The sequence below is a fragment of the Amblyomma mixtum genome, chromosome 7, assembly GCF_055824585.1.
Source record: "Amblyomma mixtum isolate Tamu chromosome 7, ASM5582458v1, whole genome shotgun sequence".
Taxonomy (NCBI): domain Eukaryota; kingdom Metazoa; phylum Arthropoda; class Arachnida; order Ixodida; family Ixodidae; genus Amblyomma; species Amblyomma mixtum.
The window spans coordinates 20754835-20774486 of NC_143018.1; the positions used below are offsets into that span (position 1 = coordinate 20754835).

A 19652-nucleotide genomic window follows, 5' to 3' on the forward strand; every position below is an offset into this window, starting at 1 on the left:
GTGGGGGCGGAGCTTCCCGCCGCGGCCACGGTAGCTACGTGACGTCAGAGAGTTGGCACGGCGAACCAATGATATTCCCTCCGCTGCTGACGTAACGAGCGCTTCGTGACGCGTTGCGCGCGGATTCGGGCTAAAACCCGGCACCGCTGTTCGCCCCGAGGCGTAGAAGCGCGAATTTTTAAACATACATTGTAAATGATCGGCTCGCTTTTGAGGTCTCATACGCGGCGTGAACGCTCGGTGACATTATGCAAGCGTGCTATACCCTTTTCAGGGACCGTTTAAGTGCGAGCTTTCATTAGCTGAAACCGAGGCATGCTCGCATCTCAAGTGTCGAATATGGACAGGACTGTTGAACATATAGCTTTTCCTTTTGTTGCATTCAGATTGTCACCGTGTGCTTATCGCTGACAACGGCTTTCATAGCCACGGATCGCCCCAGGCTTACTCAGCCAGCTTCCGCGATATCGGCACATACAGGCGAGGACACAAATAAAGGGAACATGCTACGGCTGAATAGCTTCACTGAGACAATGGGAACACATGAGCGCTCGAGCGAAATGACTGTGCCTGCAGGCACCCGACGTTTTCGTGAATGCAGTGAACACCGGAATGGACTGTTTACTTGTGTCTGTGCCTGTAACGGTTAAGTTGGACACAGTGGTTGGACGCGTCTCGTACCGACAACGACGTGTACGGAGTCGTCCCTCGTCAGGTATTCCACCAGGGGCGCCGACACGTAGCCCGCTCCGAGCACCAGTACTTTCTTCATCTTCGCCGCCGTTGCACTCTGCGCCTTCATCATGGACCTGCAGGAGAAGGAACGGCCGTCTCTCAAACACGAGGAGGCCGAGATAGGAACGGCGGCCTTCTGCGGTCACAAGCCGTCGAGATAAGCTGGACGGCGGCCTCAAGCGAAAGATAAGAAAACGAGGCGACACAAATTTCAGAACAGCAAAAAAAAAACAAAAAAAAAACGTGCGCCCCTACATCCAAAGTGGGAATCTGCAACGTTAAACGTTTGAGAGTCTTATCAAAGGTGGTCGAATTTACTTTTCTGTACCCAGGTACAAATATTACGTTTTTAGCTCTTATATGCGCAATTATAGGGTAATATGCGGCAACACCGACAGCGCGCAATTACCTGTGTAGAGCTGGTGCAGAGCAGCTACATCAGACCGAGCTCCAAACAAACGGTCGTGCGTACGATGGCTGTTTCATGTGAAATATTAAGCTGGTAACCTCGTGCAACTAGTAGAAAACTGCTGCGCCAGTTTCCCCAAATTTCGCCAAAGGTGTGTTGTGTGCTGCCTGACTCGTCGGTTAACTCCTATTCCTTTCTCTGCATGAGGCAAAAGTAAATTGTTGCTTGTGTATATAGACAACACCTGCGACCTGGAATTCGGCCTGTGTTCATCCCTGTGGGCGCTTCATGTAAGCATAGGCCACGTTTAAAACCGCCGCAGAAATCATTATAACGCTTAACTCTAGTCTAGGCAACATGGTCACGTGGTGCACATTGTTTTTGTGAGCATAAAAATTAAAAAACGAGCGGGGATTAAATTTAAAGTACCACGTCTTTCGTCTGAATAAGTATGACATCATATAGCCAGTCATCCATATGCATTGCCGCACATGAAGTGCCTGCTTGGGCCGATTCGTGCATCGCCGAAGCTCTTGCTTTATCGTGCTGCTAGAAAATGAGGTGGTCACCTACGTCATTACTGCGGGTACTGGACATCACGCTCACGTCCGATTTTGAGCGAATAGGGTAATTGGCACTGATTTACGAGCTTGTGGGCTCCTGAACCGTGCCTCAAGTGAACCAGTCAAGCGTGCGTTTGACGCAACGTCGTAACGACCTTCCAGTGTAGTGCTAACAAAAACCCCGTCAGTGACGTCAGTTAACATGTAGCCGCATTGGGGTACCGTATCCTGACAGTGAGAACGACTCTTGGGTCGATTATCTTGAACACAAAAATAAAGTAGACAGCGGTCTGGACCGATACGCGATAACATCGATAGAACGCAGGAGGTTCCGAAGTGCGCGTGCGCAATACCTGAATGCTTGAAATCTCGCACTAACCTGGACGTGTTTCGTAGGTCCTCGATGTACTCGTGGCTGGGAGTTAGCTTTCCGTTGCTGGCAATAACAGCCTGCGAGAAACGAAAGAAAAGACGGCGGCTGAGGATTGTGTGGATGTAACCCAGCTTTGCTGTCCACGAATACGAGAACCCGTTCGTACCCCTTCGACGACTGACGACATTCGGTGCTGAGAGAGAGGCTTGCTCGCGTCCGATTCAATCTGCAAGAAAATCACGTATAACGTTTGTAAGCGTTGTTGCAGAAGAAAGTTGGTCACACCAAATGCGCTTAATTTTGTACGAAGTGCTCATGTTGTGAATGCACTGCTCCTGGTTTTACTTAAAATCGCACCTGTCTACCTCGCCGACAAAAAAGCAAATGGCCGCCAACTGGTGCGTAAAACAGGTACTGGCAGGTGCTGGTAAAAGCGGTAAAAGCAACTCTGACCGAGCAAAGTACGCGTGAAAACTATTAATAAAAAGAAACGTATAGTTAGGCGGTTCTTGAGGAATTGACAATGAAATACAATAAACAAGGCGTAATAAAATACGTGGAGCTTGGTTTACTGCATTTCTGTCAGAATGGTCTTATGAGAAATCAACTATTGTGCCTTTTACGAAGACAGTTCCGTTCACAAGCTTGTGCACTGATGGCATAGTGAGAAGAAATTCGCACAACATTCGCGCGTTAGTACATCGTATATTAGGGACTCTCGGCCGCGCTTACGATGTCGTGAATGTAAGGCATCAACAGCTTTCCGAAGTAGTCGGTGGCTTCCAGAGGCAGCTGCGTCGGCATGTTGTCGATGGAGCACACGAGTACGCCTGGGCCTGCGAAGCTGATAAAAACACGCGAAAAGATTATAGCTTTCCCTGAGCTTTCCTTGATCAGGGAATAGCATTCCCTGAAAAGGGAATAGCTTTCCCGGTTGGAAGAGCCAGCTGGGTAAAAACTGCTAGCTGGTTAATTGCTGCAGTTCCGACAACGTAGATGGTAACCAGTTATTGACATGCAGGCATTAGGGTTTTGCAGCGCTAACTATACTTAACTAGTTGTGGTCTGCGGTCTACGCACTATAAAACACGATTGTCAAGCCATGGACTTGTTAAAGCCATGCAGACACGTATACCCTGTCCCACAGTATGCTAGCTTCGAATATGGAGCTACAGTTGACGCCAAAAGACCAGGGCCAGAGCTCTCGAAGTTGCTGGCATGCAAGAACTTGGCCTACAGCAACGAAACTTGGCCTACAACAGCGAAAGGTGCAGCCAACCACGCACTGTTCTAACAAAGAAGCGGCTGAGAATTCGCCCCCTGATTTTCTGGCACGGCAGCAGCACACACTTGACGCCAGCAAATTGTGACTGTACATAGAGCAGTGCCCGCGTCAACACTTCTAGACATCACTATACACTACGGAGTTCACTACGCTGCTCGGAGCTACATGCTCACCAGCTTTTACGCCGTTGCCTGAAAAAGACGAAGACGAAACGTAAAAACTATTTTCGGCAGTATACCTTAACTGATAACACTTACGTGGAACAAAGCTTCACGGTTAGCGAAAAGTACATATTCAAGTGAAAAAGGGGCGAAAATTATTTCGGGAAAGCGAGAGTTTTGTTGAATTAGGAAATCCCGCGGGCATATACGAGGAATAGTTCGTTGAAACACGACTGCAGGAAAATCGAGTTTCAGCTGCGATCCAAAGACTCGTTTGGTTCGGACTCAAGCCTCTAAAAAGAAAATGACCTGAAGCCGTACGGCGCCAGAAGTCGAGAGGAAGGTGTGTAATTTAATCGAGAGCGCGTAGTCTCCGGAAGTGAATGACAAGGGCGGCAGCCTTCACGAGGCAAATTATCCAGTGCACTGAATAGGCGCCACAAAAAATAATTACCGATGAAGACCGAAGTAAGGGTGCAGGTAGTTCGCCCATTAGCCGCCCCATCAGCCGGCCCGCTAAACAGGCCCCATATTACGGACGCAGTTTTACGGAAGCAATTTAACGGACCCCACTTTACGGACCCCACTTTACGGACCCCACTTTACGGACCCCACTTTACGGACCCCACTTTACGGACCCCACTTTACGGACCCCACCTTACGGACCCCACTTTACGGACCCCACTTTACGGACCCCACTTTACGGACCCCATTCTACAGGCCCCATTTTACAGGCCCCATTTTACAGGCCCCATCGTTTTCGCATGGCGGCCGAATGCCTACCTCTCGGTGTTCTTGTGCTGGTCGGCGTCGTAGAGGCAGAAAGGGGCATCGATGGTGGTGCACTCGTTCATGAACTCGATGGAGCCGCCGGGGTCGGCGCTGATGTCGCAGATGGCGAGCAGCCGGTGCGGCAGAGACGGAGCGCCCGCGCTGCTGGGCAGCCACGGGGTGTTGGTGGGCTGCAGCAGCCGCTTGGCGTCCGGAATGGTCAGCAGCTTGGGAGAGTTGACCGCCCAGTAGATGCCGTTCACGATCACCGACGCGTACGGCGCGATCTGTGCAGGGCAAGAGAAAGACTGATGGTGAGAGAAACTGCTATAGTATAGCGTCGGTGCCTTCTATGGAGAGAGCCGGTTCTAAAGAGGCGATACACATGGTCGGCCACAGAGGGTTTGTCACAATCGCCGAAGCGCGGAAATTGTGCGGTTAGAAGACCACTATACCGTTAAATGTGGAGGGACACACAGGTAAAGGTATTGTCTGGTTCAAGGAAAAGCATGAAATCGCAGCGTGAAATGAGAGAGAGAGAGAAGCGAATTGTACATGCGTACAGAGCGCCCACATAGGGCTTTCAGTTATTTGTCCAGTATCGACTTATGCTACTGTCTGAAGCAACACCCGACCAGCGGGGTTTTCTTTCTACAGCGGCAGAACGTGCAAAGCAACAGCATGAGGCGAGGAAGAAGATGCGATGACAGCACGCGTCGTCAGAAGCAGCAGACATGGCACCAGAGCGGTCGAGGGTGCCCGCAGAGGTTCTCTGGGAAGTTCTGGACGAGGCGTTGACGCACGTGGTTCGAATCCTCACGGCCGTCACCTGTTGCATGACGGTCGTCATCGTCACGGTAAACTTGAACCCGCTGTTTGTGGAAAACCAGGGCGTTACGCTACCTTACACCCCACTCCCGGACACCGATGAACAAGCGTCGGTCACCCGAGCCACAAACGCCGCCGCCAACGCCTTCTTGCTGCTCGGGACGATCATCGTCATGACGATATTCATGGTATCGCTGTACTACTTCCGTTTCTACAACATCATCGCCGCTTGGATCACCTTCGCCTGTGCCCTGATACTAGTCATGTCGCCCATCACCTACATCGACATCATATTCAACAAATACAACGTTCCCGCCGACGTCTTCTCCGTGGGCTTCTTCATCTATAACTTCATGGTTCTCGGTCTGGTCGTGATCCTGTCTAAAGGACCGCTCTTAGTCCAGCAGTTCTATCTGGTCATCGAATCTTCCTTCATGGCACTCATCTTGATCAAGCTGCTGCCCGCCTGGACCCTGTGGGTCGTGCTCTGTCTCATCCCCATCTGGGACCTGGTCGCAGTGCTCGCCGTCATCGGTCCTCTCAGGATCCTCGTGGAGACGGCCAAGGAGAGAAAGGAAGCTCTGCAGCCGGGACTAGTCTTCGCAACCATCGTGGCGGGGACATTTCCAGGGATGGCCAAGAGGCAGCGCAAACTGCCGGAGCCCTCCCCTCGTCGCAGAGGGTCTCAGCGGCGCCCTTCCAACCGGCGGTTATCCGGTATTCCTGAAGAGCCGGAAGAGATGCGTCGACGGCCATCAGGAGCCGAACTTCCCGAGAATGAGTGGGAGCCCCCAGTGGAACAACTCTCGCCACCTCCATGGACTGCTGGATCGCCTCCGCAGGCTATTGGATCGCCTCCTGGTCAAGATGCGCCAGCTCATGTGAAGAAACCGGCTCCCGAGAAGCCAGCAGACGATGACGACGACGACTCGAGCTCGGACATCATGCAGGACTCACAGGAGAGTCCGGGCATAAAGATGGGGCTCGGAGACTTTGTCTTCTACAGCGTCCTCGTGGGCAAGGTGTCGACGATGGGCGACTGGACCATCGTGTGCGCCTGCTTCGTCGGAGTGCTGGTGGGCATCTGCGTGACGCTGTTCCTTCTGGCCGTCACGCAGTCAGCGCTGCCGGCGCTTCCCGTGTCGCTGGCGTTCGGCCTCACGTTCGTCGGCTTCCAGCAGCTCATTCAGAACTTCATGAATGAAGTGTTTGACACGCGAACATTCATATGAGACAGCGAGGCTCTGCATCGGCACGTGTCCGCATGTTGCTGTAGCAGAGCAGCTGCGGTAATCCTTAAAAGCGCGCACATGCGCAGCAAAATATCAGTGTGTGCGAATAAATGTTTGCTCGCTTGCAAAAGCAGTGAGGAAGTAAAACCCCAACAAGTCTGGTCTTCGGTTGGTTCTTCGGTACGTGCTGCTTTTACTTTAGTGTTCAGCAACACAGGTTACGATGTCTATAGAACATAGGTAAACGCTTCGATCCAGCGTACAGTGTGAAGCGATTTGAATGTAACTGTGTAGATTTTAGCCCACGAAGATCAAGTGCTGTAACGCAGGCTACTCTTGCGTGGAGGTTTAAAAAACTACCTCATTGTAGCGGTACCCCGACTTCGTTATTCGCTGCTTGTTTATGAGCTATTTATTAAAATAAAAGTTGTCGTTTTGTCACAAAAGACGTGCGGACACGTAAGCAACCATGCGGTTTTGGAAAGCGCTAACCGACACAGGAACGGACACACGCACACACGGCGAAGCGCTAATTCGTTCCTGTGCCAGTCTGTAATCCGTTCCTGTGGCAGTTAGCGCATTCCAAAACCGCATGATGAAATACCAGGTAGCCCCAGTAGCAGCGCTTCTAAGCAACCACTGCATCGCCTCAAGTACAATACATAACCTGTGTTCGGTGCAGTGCTTTCCTGTCCATTTTTGAAACAGTCCGAGTAATCGCAGCGGATAAGAGCAGGAAAGATGGGCGTTGACAGCACACACTCGAACAAGTCGTATAAGGAAAGCCGGACTCTGCTGACGAAAGTTTCGGCTAATGGACCTGTGTTTGCCTGGGCGAAGTCCTTAGAATGCATATCAAAACGTTGGTTAGTGGAATATAAAGAATTTTTCTTCCCTCACACGGAGGCAAGCCTGCTTGTTGAAATGTTCAGCGGCCAGGCTCCCCCCCCCCCCCGCTATTTTCACGTCCTCGCACTATATGCACGTCCGGGGCTATTTTGACGTCTAAATAACCTTTTGGCAATTAATTAATCCAGACCAATCAAATTTGGTGTACAACGACATTTTATCATCCTCTGTTACGTGGTTCGTCTTTCCCCGTAATTTTCACCTCTAGTACTGTTTTCACGTCCTCGCTCTATATAGACGTCCGATACTACTTTGACGTCTAAGTGATATATTTGGCTCTAATTAACTAATTACTCCCCATTGACCAAATTCTGACGTGCACCATCCTCACATCATTCTCTATCACACACAATCATTCTTTTTCGCTTAACTGAAATGAAAATGAAATGAAACTCACACGAACGGAGAAATCGCTGCCGACACGTTTTGCGGACATGAAATCGTCAACGCAGCCAAGAAATGCGTTCGCATTAAATAAAAGCGCCTTTTTTGTGTAGAAAGGTTCAACTGCATGCAACTTACATCCTTGGAAAATGTGGAGTAGTAGCGCTCGGGATACTGGTCACACTCTTCGGGATCGAAGTGGTCGTCCTCGATTCTCCGGTAGTGGTCATCCCTGCTGACTACGGCGCCGTAGACCTTGCTGATGGCTGAAAAAGAAAAACGTGAAGATTACAGGTTTTAATGCCAAAGAAGGGGCAGGAGCGTTAGAAGTGCGCTGAAGACCTTTCGAATCTATCATTGTTCGCTTACCTCCCTGCTCGCAAACTTCACGGAGGTCTTTCGGATCCACCCATTCGCAGGGAAGAGACTCGAAAATATCTTGCGCGCCCTGAAAGAAAAATTGTTGAGCGTACAGATTTCGAAAACGAAGGCTACCACAGCAGGCCATGGTGAGGAGGCTATATGGCTTTATCCAACTTTGTCAATTCATGGTTTTAAGACTAGCACATAAGACGTCCTCAAAGGAGCAACAGCGCTGTTCTACTCTGACAGCTATATGTTGAGTGTAGCCTTATAGCATTTCAGACTACCGGCAAGGCCGTGTGCGGGTGCAACCGTCGGGGGGAATATTGTAAAGAAGATTCCAAACCAAGCAAATCTTTAGATTGTTGTTCTGGGCGAAGTCGGCAGCCCGCATCAAGGCGCATTGTTTCTCGTTTACGCACAGACAAATAGGACCTCCTGGCGAGGGTTTGATGGCAGTAAAGTGCCAACTCCAAGGACCCTTCCTGGGCGTACGCGCCCAGCGTCGGCGCTCTTGTCGTACGCCAGAACCGGTCTGCGCACGCGCACTGCGGGAGACGCCAGCGAACCTCGGAGAGACGCCGATATCTGTCCGTGCTATAGATATCAGCGCCAGCGCACGGGAGCTCGCGTATGTGTCGGAAGCCGGGTCCGGTTTGCAACAATCGGAGGACCGCGGGAGTCTCGGTGACTCTTTTCTGCATGGATTGAGCCTCTTTCGGGTTCCCCGAACTTTTCTTCGCGGTTTAATTGGTCCAATCGGTTTAATTGGCTAGTATGTACCAACTAGCTCAGCTCTCCATTTTATTAAAGTTTAATTGGTCCTTTCAGCGTCCCCCAACCCCTTTCTTTCACGGCTTGAAATTCATTCTCTCGACACGAGAGGGGGAGCGAGCCAGCACCAGGAACATGGAGGTGCATGCCCCTTTTCGACGCCCGTTCCGGCGCATGCCAAAAGCACCGACGCTGAGCGCGTGTAAGTGCCTCGTGGAATCGCCAGAAAGTTTCACAAAACTCTGAACTTCAGGGTACTCGCAACGCTGTGCGAGACTCGCAGAATTTCCTGTAATTTAGCGTTATAGTTACGAGTCTTTCCTTTCTCCATCGTGTATGTTCCGCTCATTCTTTTTGCGGAGCAGGCAGCCCTTAGCAAACTACCTGCCCTTCTCTATGGTCCGTTTTTCATTCCGCTTTTACTAGTTTTTTTAATTTGTTTTGCAATGTAGGGTAGTTAACTGGAACCCCTTTGTGGCTTTTTCCAAACAGCTCAGAAGACGTAAACCACGCGGTACGGAAGACAAGAGGGATGCAAGGAAAGCCACGTCCTTTGTTCCTTCACTCCGTCTGCTATGGTCTGCACTGTTTGGTTGTACCACTAACTCGTTGGTCTTGCCGTCGTGTTGAGCCTCTTTTGGCTACCCTCAGTTAGGCTCGGGTTCAGGTCTTCCTCTTTTGTGGTGGTGGAGATGGGGGTCCGTTTGGGCGCGACACGTTGCAGGAGGGAGATGAGACGTAGACGAACTTCTTTGCGGAAATGTACAAGCTGGGTTTATTTACAACTATTTACACATATACACATCGACCAGGGTGGTCGCTGGCATTCAGGACGATCGGGAGCGCCAGGCCAGAGCTCGCCCCTACGAAACCCTGTCCTGCCTGGCCGACTGAACTCGCGCTACACGTAGCGGCTCCTCGTCCTTCGGAACGTGGCCAGCGCAAAGCTAGACCCTGTCCGTCTCGCGATTCCGACTCTCCACCAAGAGTCCCTGCCCAAGCCTCCCCCTTTGGCGCCAAAACGCCTCCTTAAATAAGTTTCCCCAGCATTCTGGGGACAAACTTAGTAACCAATGAGAGATGGGCTTCTTACAGCCAATCAGAGCGTTTTCTGTGCAACTCAACAGACCCACGAGCTTGTTTGCTCGCGAGGGCCGCATGCCTTTGACGAAGCCGATAGCGCTTTTGCGCTTTTCCACACACAGTGAAACACTTTGACAATACCACAAAAGCACGCAAGCACCACTTCCATCAGCTGTGGTTCCAAACACTACAGGGTGGCATCTGAGCCCTCTGGCCAGAGGCAGAGTAATCACAACTCGTTACCCGAATGACCACTTCCATCAGCTGTGGCTCCAAACACTATAGGGTGCATCTGAGCCCCCTGGCCAGAGGCAGAGTAATCACAACTCGTTACCCGCCATCCGGCCTCACGACCATTCGTAATTGCACTCAGCTGCCTCCCACACAAGCTTCCCCCTCAAGTGTCCCTGAAACTTTCTTTCGCACTGTTCGACGCCGCCGTCGAAAAGCCATTGAACTTAACCCCGACAATAGCCGGGGTACGCGACTCGTACGCACTGTCCGCGGAACGGGTCCCCTTCCGGCACCCCTCGCTGCCATTGCTGCTTTTACCTTTTGGGGCGGCACCCCTTTGACCCCAGCGTTTCCTCTGTCTGCTTAAGAGCTACGCCGCCTAAAACATCTTAAGATAAGGACCAAGTCGGCGGCGCTCGGGGGGGATATGGAGATGGCCCGCTGCCCGGCGGCCCGCAAACTCAACTCCCTCCCTGCATTTCCTAGTTCCTTCTCCATTTCCCTCAACCACATCTTTCTTTTGCACTATCATTATCGTCCTGTTTCATTGTCATTTCCTTGTCTTTAACGCTTTGTCGTACAGATGAGACTTAATCAGGCCAACCTCTGAGCCTCTCCAGATCCCTTAAGAAGGATTCATGGACCCGCACCTCTCCCACCCGAGAAAGAAAAAAAAAAAAGTTTCCTTCACTTCATCGCTGAGTAACGGAAGCAAAAAGAGAGGAAGGGCGTATACCTGCGAGACGTTTCCGGACCCGGTGAAGACGAAGGTGAGCGGCCCGATGGAGCGGGGCATCATGCCGAGCGCGATCTCGTAGCCGGCGTCACGCACCGCCTGCTTGGCCATGCCGCTGTTGCGGTAGTTGTGCGCCGGGCCGATGTGCTGCGATTAACGACATTTTGAGATATCATTATACCACTCCCTCTAGGTGCGGATGCATTAGCACCGCCCTTTGTCCTGTGGCTCGTGCGCAGTGGGAGCCGAAATGTTATGCAGTTTCCGTCAGGGTTTCTGTGCTACGCGTACAATTTCATTATTGTCGCGACCGTATTCGCGACCAGCAGAGCCTGCATCAAACCGCCGACATCACTGCAAGGGGCTTTTAAAGACGCTTTAGAGGCTTCAGTTAATATAAGCGTGTCCACGAGCACAGCTAAACAACATAAATAAAGGCTAAGTTCGTGCTCCCTTGGCGTTGGCGTCGGTCGAAGGGGCCAAGAGCTAGATTTTGTCGGCGTAGTTGTTACGAAAGGAGAAAAAAAAAGGAAGGCGAGTTCAATCGAAGCCATTACAAAGGAGCGCTTGCGACAGTAGATTGTGCAAGGCGGTCGGTTTGGCGGCCGGAATGGTCGGGCTAACGAGCGGCATTTGGCAGCCGATGTGATCTGGAATTATAGTGCCAAGGAATGTAGCCTGGCACTAAGTGGATTGCTGTTCGCCCAGTAAAGCTTCAACTTTGGCTAGCTGGCATTTTGCTGTTCGGCAACTCGTAACTGACTCCAGCACCAGCCAACAGTGGTGGATTATCCTGGCGGATACGCGGACGATCAAAGGCCTCGAGATACAGTCTTGGACAAAAATTTCCGGGATGTGGGTTGGCGAAAAAAAAAGTTCTGCATTATTAAGCAAACCAGTTTTCTAAAAAGCTTGGAAGCACGAAGGAATATGGATGTTCAGCTCTGATGGAACGAATTCCAGCTAATTGGGTAGTGAGGCAGCGCAGCGATAATTTTATTTATGCGCAAAATTGTCCTTGCCTGTACTACGTGATGAGCCAACGTGGCGCTTTGACCGTAGCAAGTTTTTCGTCAAGCTCACCCCACGGCGTCATAAGCTCCACAAAACCTGCCTCCCTACAGAGCTGTCCCTGCGAATAGAACACTAAAAAATCGGCGCAAAGAAAACTCAGAACGCTTGCGTGGATGCGTTCCGTGACGTGTGCGGCATTTCTTTTCCCCGATCTTGCACGACCTCTTTGTACACTGCGGCCCTTTGAAGTACGCGCATACACTGGCTCTAGTCCCATGTATAGGGTTTGGTTTGGTTTATGGGGTTTAACGTCCCAAAGCGACTAAGGCTATGAGAGACGCCGTAGTGGAGGGCTCTGGAAATTTCGACCACCTGGGGTTCTTTAACGTGCACTGACATCGCACAGTACACGGGCCTCTAGAATTTCTCCTCCAAAGAAATTCTAGCCGCCGCGGCCGGGATCGAACCCGCGTCTTTTGGGTCAGCAGCCGAGCACCATAACCGCTGAGCCACCGCGGGGGCTCCATGTATAGGGGAATCCCCTGAAGGTGGAGTAACCGTATGGCTGCGCTTTAGTGGATGCTATTGAGTAATTACTCCCTTGTTGCACAGTGTTTATTGTTTATTGTAATACCCACAGCGCCACAAGGGGCATTACAGTGTTTGTGGGGGGGGGGGGGGGGGGGGGGGATAACACATCATACAAACGAAAAAAAAAAGGTAACAAAGTGCAGCACATACAATGCAACCATGCTGCAACATTAATACAGCCTCAAAACAGCATTCACAGAGATGAAGATAATAAATCAGTGAAGTGGTGTCGTAGGGGTGTGCCGCTCACCATGAATGGCGTGTGGTGTCCCAGGGCGAGCAGCCGCAGTCCGAGCCCGTGCAGAATGTTGATCATGCCGGCCTTGCCGGCGTACTTGCCGAAGGCGACGACGCGCGAGCCGCTCTCGTCGCACATGCGTTCGTAGTCGATGAGGCGGATGTTGCGCTCCAGGATGACGTCCAGCATGGGCATGTTGGCCTCCTGCGCCTTGATGGTGTGCGAGAAGAAGGCGTACGTCTTGTTCGGGTGCAGCTGGTCGATGGGCACCTGCTTGACGCCGATGATGACGGGCACGTCGCTGATGTCCTCGCGGGCCTCGGCCCCGGCGTTGACGTACGCCTGCGCGGGGACGCGCGTCCGGGATGAGGGAAGCCGCAGGAAACGAGACTTCTCCTCCTAACTTTAAGGAATGAGGTGTCCCCGCGTTTCCATGTAAATGGGCGGTTTCTCAGCTGAGCTAGTAACAATTAATGGCATACGTCGTTTATGCAGTGTCAGGCACGTGGAGACAATAGCTACATAATATAAAAACTGAAAAGTCTTCCAGCAAAAGTACTTGTATGTGTCGGTTTTTAAAAGCCACTTTGAGAAGCCCATTCTGAATGACGGTTTCAATCAACTTTTGAATTTAGGCTTACAAAGCCACATTTGTCCGGCATTGAACTCAGGAAGGACCTCATCCTGCGACCCTACTCCTGCGGTTGCGTAACACCACCCTCCACATGATTCTCCGTCGCCCCCTTAACCCTGATCCCCTTCACCTGTGCCATGTCATCCCATTGGAATGCCATTGTTTTCATTTTTTTGCCCGCTAAATAGCTGTCGTTTCGGCTAAGCATCTAAGGCCAGATTTCAGTTCGTGACTGAAGAACTAAACCGCTTCTCTGCGACAGCTATGAAAGTCAAGTACTCTCGCGAGCTTGAAATGTTGGAGTAGCAACATATGCCTTATCATAGCGTCCACACTGACGGCCGCCAGATGCGGCTAGGGTCGTCCCCCAAGTGTCGTGGTCACTTATCGTGTCGAATGCGAAACCCATGGACTTGCCTGCATCGGGTAGGCCCTCCGGTTGGAAGGCTGCACGTAGACCTTGACGCCATTCTTGGTCAGCGCGCGAACGTGTTGCGGCGCCAACGGAGCCCGGCGCTCCCAGAGAGACGCATCTTCGCGCCGGATGGCGATGGTCTGCGATCGAGATGTGCGATAACTACGTCATGCACAGACAGTTCACTGCGTTCCCACAAGCGCGACACAAAAGAACGGCAGTCTCATAAGGGCATAAGGGCGTCAGGGCGCTCGTCCGAAGCAGCTGTTGGCCTCTGTAGCGTCACCCTAATCCCCATGCTTGCGCTAAACGACCGTCGCAGTGTGTCGCCGATCGAACCACGTCGAACTCACAGCGATTCAGACTTCACTATCCGAGATGCGCGCTCCACTGCTACGGTTGCAACTTCAGGCTTCAGCTCCGTTTGTGCCCATATACGCGTTGCTAACCCAATGGCGTACCTCAATTGGCCATCCGAAGCCGCTCTTCGAATCCGAGTAGGAGCAAGACGTCCGTCGCGGTTAAATCAGAACTCAAGATCCGGAGCCAGAAAACTGGCTCCGGATCGCCGACTCAGATGCGCCATCACACCTTCGGAAAATCATGATCACCCGTCCTGAGCACTTGTCAGGGAAACCAACATGAGCACCATACAGCTACTTTTTGTTGCAACCGTAGCAGCCAGCGCCAGCTTCAGTGCAGGAATCAGGCGCGATAGCACTGAGCGATAGTGGTGTATTCGTGCTGCGACATCGCCTGAAAGCATCAAGGTGAAAAGCAAAGGCAATGCAATTAAACAAATCGAAGGCAGCACCGGAAACACCGGACGTCTCGCGCACGCTTGGTCACTAGCGTGACACTGCACCATCCCGGAGACTACAAAGTTTCGAAACACGCAGGCTTTTAGAGGCACCAACGCGACAACAGATGCTTGGGAAGAAGAGACGCCTTAACCGTTAACTTTGTCGTTAAAAAAAAAAAAAATGCGAGTACACTTTGGTAACTAAATTGTTGAGAGGCGAAAGCCGAGGACACTATGCCGTGACGACTTCCGATGTATGCGACGTCACACCGTTCCCGTGGCTATATCGACGTCCGCGTTATTTTGACATTTTTGCCTATAATTAATTGACTAATTATCCTGCAGTCATCAAACTTGACTTCTAGGTTAATTTTTTCCTCCTCTATCTGAAGCAACCGTTGGTTTTCTTCTATTTTTTTTGTTCCCGAGTTAAACGCGTGTGACGCGCTTTGTTAACGGACGACAGTATGAGTCATTAAAGGCTTTCGCCTCAAAATCGCAATATCGACGACATGCCAATGCAAGGCATACGGTCCAGTGCCGCGTTTCAGTTTCCTTGGCGTCCCGTTAGGTGGCACTGAAAGCAGTTTTCCCGTTGGCTACGTGTTCAGTTCACTTACGTACGCACCCGTACGCACTCTTTTTGCGTTACGATCTCAATATGCGAATACGTACTGCACGCCTGCCAAGACAGACAGGGTCGTCGAACCACCACTCTTGGCAAGGCGTTCGAGTGCTTCTTCGGCCAGACGTCGTGATAACGTGCAAGTAGTTGTGGCTTACGCTGCTCACGGACTGGAAGTCACCTCGTTTGCTGACAACGTTCAGGGCTATGAAATCACTGAGACGGCGCAAACGTTGCTATGCGCCCTTTAGCCACTTTCATAGCGTTTGTAGGAACTATAGCGTTGTGGGTGAGCAGATGGACAGCGAAGCAGACTTGTAGTGGGTCGCTGCCGAGTCTGCTTATTTTTATAACACTGCAGAGGAAATCAGTTCACAGAGTAGCGACCACACTGACAGTCACAATGGCAGTGGTTTCCTGCAGCCAAATGCAGAAAAACAGTTGAATCAGACTTTCTTTCTCTGTTATCGTTAAGGAATCTGCTCCTTGCGTGCTTGAAGTTAATTTCTGCGAGAAGCGCAGGTTGTGGGCGACAGCGGACGATTGTCAGCCCAGAAATAGATTTAAAAGGCGGAGTTCAACAGTAAATAACCAAGGAAATAGTAAGTATTGAAAGCCTTAATTAACCTGCAGTAAATGCTTTATGCTGAATACAAAAAAAAAAAAGAAAACACTCATGTTCCTATTAAAAAACCACTCCAGCAGAGCTCAATGACTTTCTTCTCACCGCACCCCAGAGGACATTCACTGCGTATTTTTCGCAGTGTCTAGTAAGGATGTCTTCACCCCTACGCGAAGTCGGCGATCTGGATAAAAATAAAGAGTCAGGCAAGAAAAAAAAGAAAGCGAAAAGCCTCTTCTTACTGTTGAAATCACTTTAATATTAAGCATTGCTGTCCTATACGCGAAAGAACCGCTGTAAATTTGCAGGATAACGCAGAGCGAGGGATTAAAGTAACACCCACACTCCTCAAGCAGCATGCGATGGCATTTGTTGTTTGACGCTTTGGTACGAGCATAAATCCCAAAATAGGAGGGGTCGAAAGAAATTTTTTTAATCGCGTAACCATGTCTGGTTCGATGTTGAGTTATTAATACGACGATGCTCTCATTAGAAGCCTGCATAGAAAATCCTGTGAAATACGGTGACCTAACAGGATTTCGCAAATAGTAGAGGTAACCAGTGAGAACTCTCGCCTATTCAATTCGCCGCAGAAAAAGACGTTGGCGAAGCGCTCCGTGTCGAACGAATGGTCTGACTCACCTTGTGTCGTACAGGTCGCAGCTCCGACGAGCAGCGCGATAGGATGGCCTTCAGGCAGGCCTGTCGGTGACCCTTTAGCATATGCAGCATTTTATCTGCGAGGAGCAACCAGCAGGGATTAGACGTTCGCTCAAAGCGCACTCATAAATACACGCGCAATTTAAAGACATTCGCGCAAAACAACACCACTCGAAGCAAAATTTACCGATGTCTCGTCACTGAATCCCACAAAAGACACAATCCGTCCTTCGCGTCAAAGCACAACACGCACACACACTTACTACACGCACCGAAATAGGAGCGAAGTGACCGCCCGCAGCAACCAAAAATACGTGGCTTCGTTGTGGCTAGTTACAAAAACGGCCGACAGAAAACCAGCATCACCTCGACCCCCCTCCTACCGACGCCGACGTCAGGCCGAAGACAGAAAGACCGACGCGATGAAGTGGCTCATGCGAATTCCCTTCGCACGAATGGAGCCACTCGTGACGTCATGCTTCATCGTGCAGCACTCGATCACCCCTGAGATTCACTTATCGCGGGCTGATAATGGCTGTCTCGTCGCAGAATCGAACATCGCTGCGAAATTAGCTGCCGCTCTATCTGGGCTTGAATTTGAAGGCGAAACTGCGTTTAACTATGTATAGATTCGTGGGATCATCTGCAAATATTGACAGAGTCGTCTGCTTCGTGGCAGACGACCTCGTGTGGCAAGATGGCCGCCGAAACGCTGAATTTATCTCCGGCAAAAGCGCTCCACGGCCCTGTTAACGCCCCCGGTTTAAGGGCACACTGCACCGAACTAACAAGAGACGGTGACCAAATCAAAGCTCCGAGGGGAGGACACGGAGGGTGGGACGCCGTGGCGAGAGTCGGAGTGTTACGCACGCAGATAAGATTAGGCGGCCGTAATATCGCACGAGCGGCGGCCGTGTTCGATACCGCGACTCTCGAAGGCAGGAGCCGAGCACACACGTGGAGCTCAGAATGAAGTATTTGCTGCGAGACAACTCGCCATGTAAGCTTGAACTCCTCTTAATAGCTGCGACTTGCTTTAATACAGAGTTTTACGATATAACGTAGACGCAGCCGCCGCGGTGGCTTAATGGTTATGGTGCTCGGCTGCTGACCCGAAAGACGCGGGTTCGATACCGGCCGCGGAGGCCGCACTTCGATGGAAGCGAAATGCTAGAGGCTCGTGTACTGTGCGATTGCAGTGCAAGTTGAAGAACCTTAGGTGGTCGACATTTCCGAAGCCCCCCACAATGGCGTCCTTCATAGCCTGAGTCACTTTTAGACATTAAACCCCATAAAGTAAAAAAAATATAGCGTCGACGTGTCACTGTAGATGCGTGCCGTACCAAACGGGTGCCTGCTGCAAATACTCAATAACTTCAATACTTAATAACTATTCTCGTTCATGCAGTGTGTCATCAATGAAAGTTCATTTGAACCTTCCGCTCCTTTACGAATGGAAGTTTTGTTTTAGTTTATATGGGGTTTAACGTCCCGAAGCGACTCAGGCTATGAGGGACGCCGTAGTGAAGGGCTCCGGAAATTTCGACCACCTGGGGTTCTTTAACGTGCACTGACACCGCACAGTACACGGGCCTCTAGAATTTCCCCTCCATCCAAATTCGACCGCCGCGGCCGGGATCGAACCCGCGTCTTTCGGGTCAGCAGCCGAGCGCCGTAACCACTGAGCCACCACGGCAGGGCACGAATGGAAGTGCCTCGCCTATAATTGTTTCACAAAATCTATCACCACAATTTCTATGAGAACCATCGTACATTTCACCCCGTAGAGATCATGCACCTTCATAAGCAGGCGTCCAATTTTGTCGAACTAACGCATTTTTTACTCATTTATTTCCAAGGCACATAACCAATAGAACCTTGCCGACGAGCTGTTGTTAAAATTTGTCATTGAAGAACCTGTTTATTCCCAGTAATCTGTATTCCGCTGTTTTATTGGCTTGGTTGGTTTGTTGGTTGTTATTGGTTTGGTAGGGACGCCGTTGTGGAGACCTCAGGAAAATTCGACCATCTGGGGTTCTTAACGTGCACAGAACTCCCATTTGAGAACCAGGCATTGGTGCAGCAAGTCCAGCATATATCCATCTATTTCTCCGACCACTAAGCTTCCTTTATGACAATCAGGAACTGTTAGTGGAGCGTTTCTTGAAGAAGGAATATGTGTGAAAAATAACAAGTTGTCTGTGACTGTATACACACGTCTTGCTCGAATTCCTTGCCTCAGTCTATCGAAAAGCTTAAACAGCTGATGAGCTGCGCTCAAATTTCGCATTAGGAAGTAACAATTTTTTTCCCCCACTGTATTGCCCGCATTCTTGCGTTATATTTTTTAATTCATGCATACCACTCATTTCCGTCACGCTCCGCGCGGCCTTAATAAAGAAATGCGCTTTGACAGGTGCGCATTTTGCACCTTTTCATTGCGCATGCGTATAGTAAGCATCCGGCTGGCCCATAACGCGTCTATACTAGTACGCCTCCGCTCTGCTGAAACACTCTTGGCAGTTTTTTTCGAAAACTTAGCGAATTTCTGGCCCTTCAGAACCTCCACTCGACTGCGTTCATTTTGCACAGCGCTTCAGTATTTAGCAGCACTAGGGGATTTAGTCGTAGAGAAAAGAATGGTTTTCATTTTCCGTGCTTATCTGAAACAAAAAAAATTGCTGTAGTTTAGCTCTGGTTAAACCTGAGCCGCCTACTTATACAGCTGCGACACATCTCCCCCTCTCCACTCCCCTCCCCCACCCCCCCACTCCACACGGCGCATGCGCACAGCTGTTGCAGCTCGGTTTCGCCGGCGCGCCGCGCCGCCGGCGGCAGCAGCTGCTCCGCACCACGTGACCAACCGGCTCAAGGCCACGGCGCTCGAGGGGTGCCACGCTGAAGACTCCAAGAGCTGGCATAGTGTAGCTCTCGCTACAAAACGCTTATTTGTAAACTGTCCTATTCTACAGATTTAAACAGTGAATACTCCTGTCACGGTCGGTCGTTCAGCTCATTCCTTGCACTTTTTGCTAGGGTGGCAACCGGCATAGCGTTATGGCGTATAACTGGTCCACGCTGCTGCAACAATTCAGCGCATTTTGCGCTGTAGAACTGGCTAGCGAAACGGCGAAGAGATGGCTGGAAATTTAAAAGAAACAGTACGAGGCAGGTGTTTCAGGCAGGCTCATCACTTTTAGTCGCGTCACGC

The 19652-nt window shown here is 50.8% G+C and overlaps 1 protein-coding gene across 8 annotated transcripts in view; it reads right to left on the bottom strand.

Annotated features, from left to right (window-relative positions):
- The window catches only part of LKRSDH (lysine ketoglutarate reductase/saccharopine dehydrogenase), a 74595-nt gene that overhangs the window by 8385 nt on the left and 46558 nt on the right, over positions 1-19652 (bottom strand). For 6 of the 8 annotated variants that reach the window (XM_089551841.1, XM_089551843.1, XM_089551837.1 and 3 more), the window contains 11 exons: positions 16424-16518; positions 13735-13872; positions 12696-13025; positions 10841-10987; positions 8020-8098; positions 7789-7916; positions 4310-4584; positions 2813-2924; positions 2247-2306; positions 2087-2157; positions 682-809 (listed from right to left, as the gene is read on the bottom strand). In XM_089551841.1, coding sequence (XP_089407967.1) covers positions 682-809; positions 2087-2157; positions 2247-2306; positions 2813-2924; positions 4310-4584; positions 7789-7916; positions 8020-8098; positions 10841-10987; positions 12696-13025; positions 13735-13872; positions 16424-16513 — 1558 coding nt within the window. In that variant the 5' untranslated portion in view covers positions 16514-16518. Of the gene's footprint in view, positions 1-681; positions 810-2086; positions 2158-2246; positions 2307-2812; positions 2925-4309; positions 4585-7788; positions 7917-8019; positions 8099-10840; positions 10988-12695; positions 13026-13734; positions 13873-16423; positions 16519-16628; positions 16649-16713; positions 16870-19652 lie in introns of those variants that run through there. The other 2 variants (XM_089551840.1, XM_089551842.1) reach the window with 2 other exon arrangements.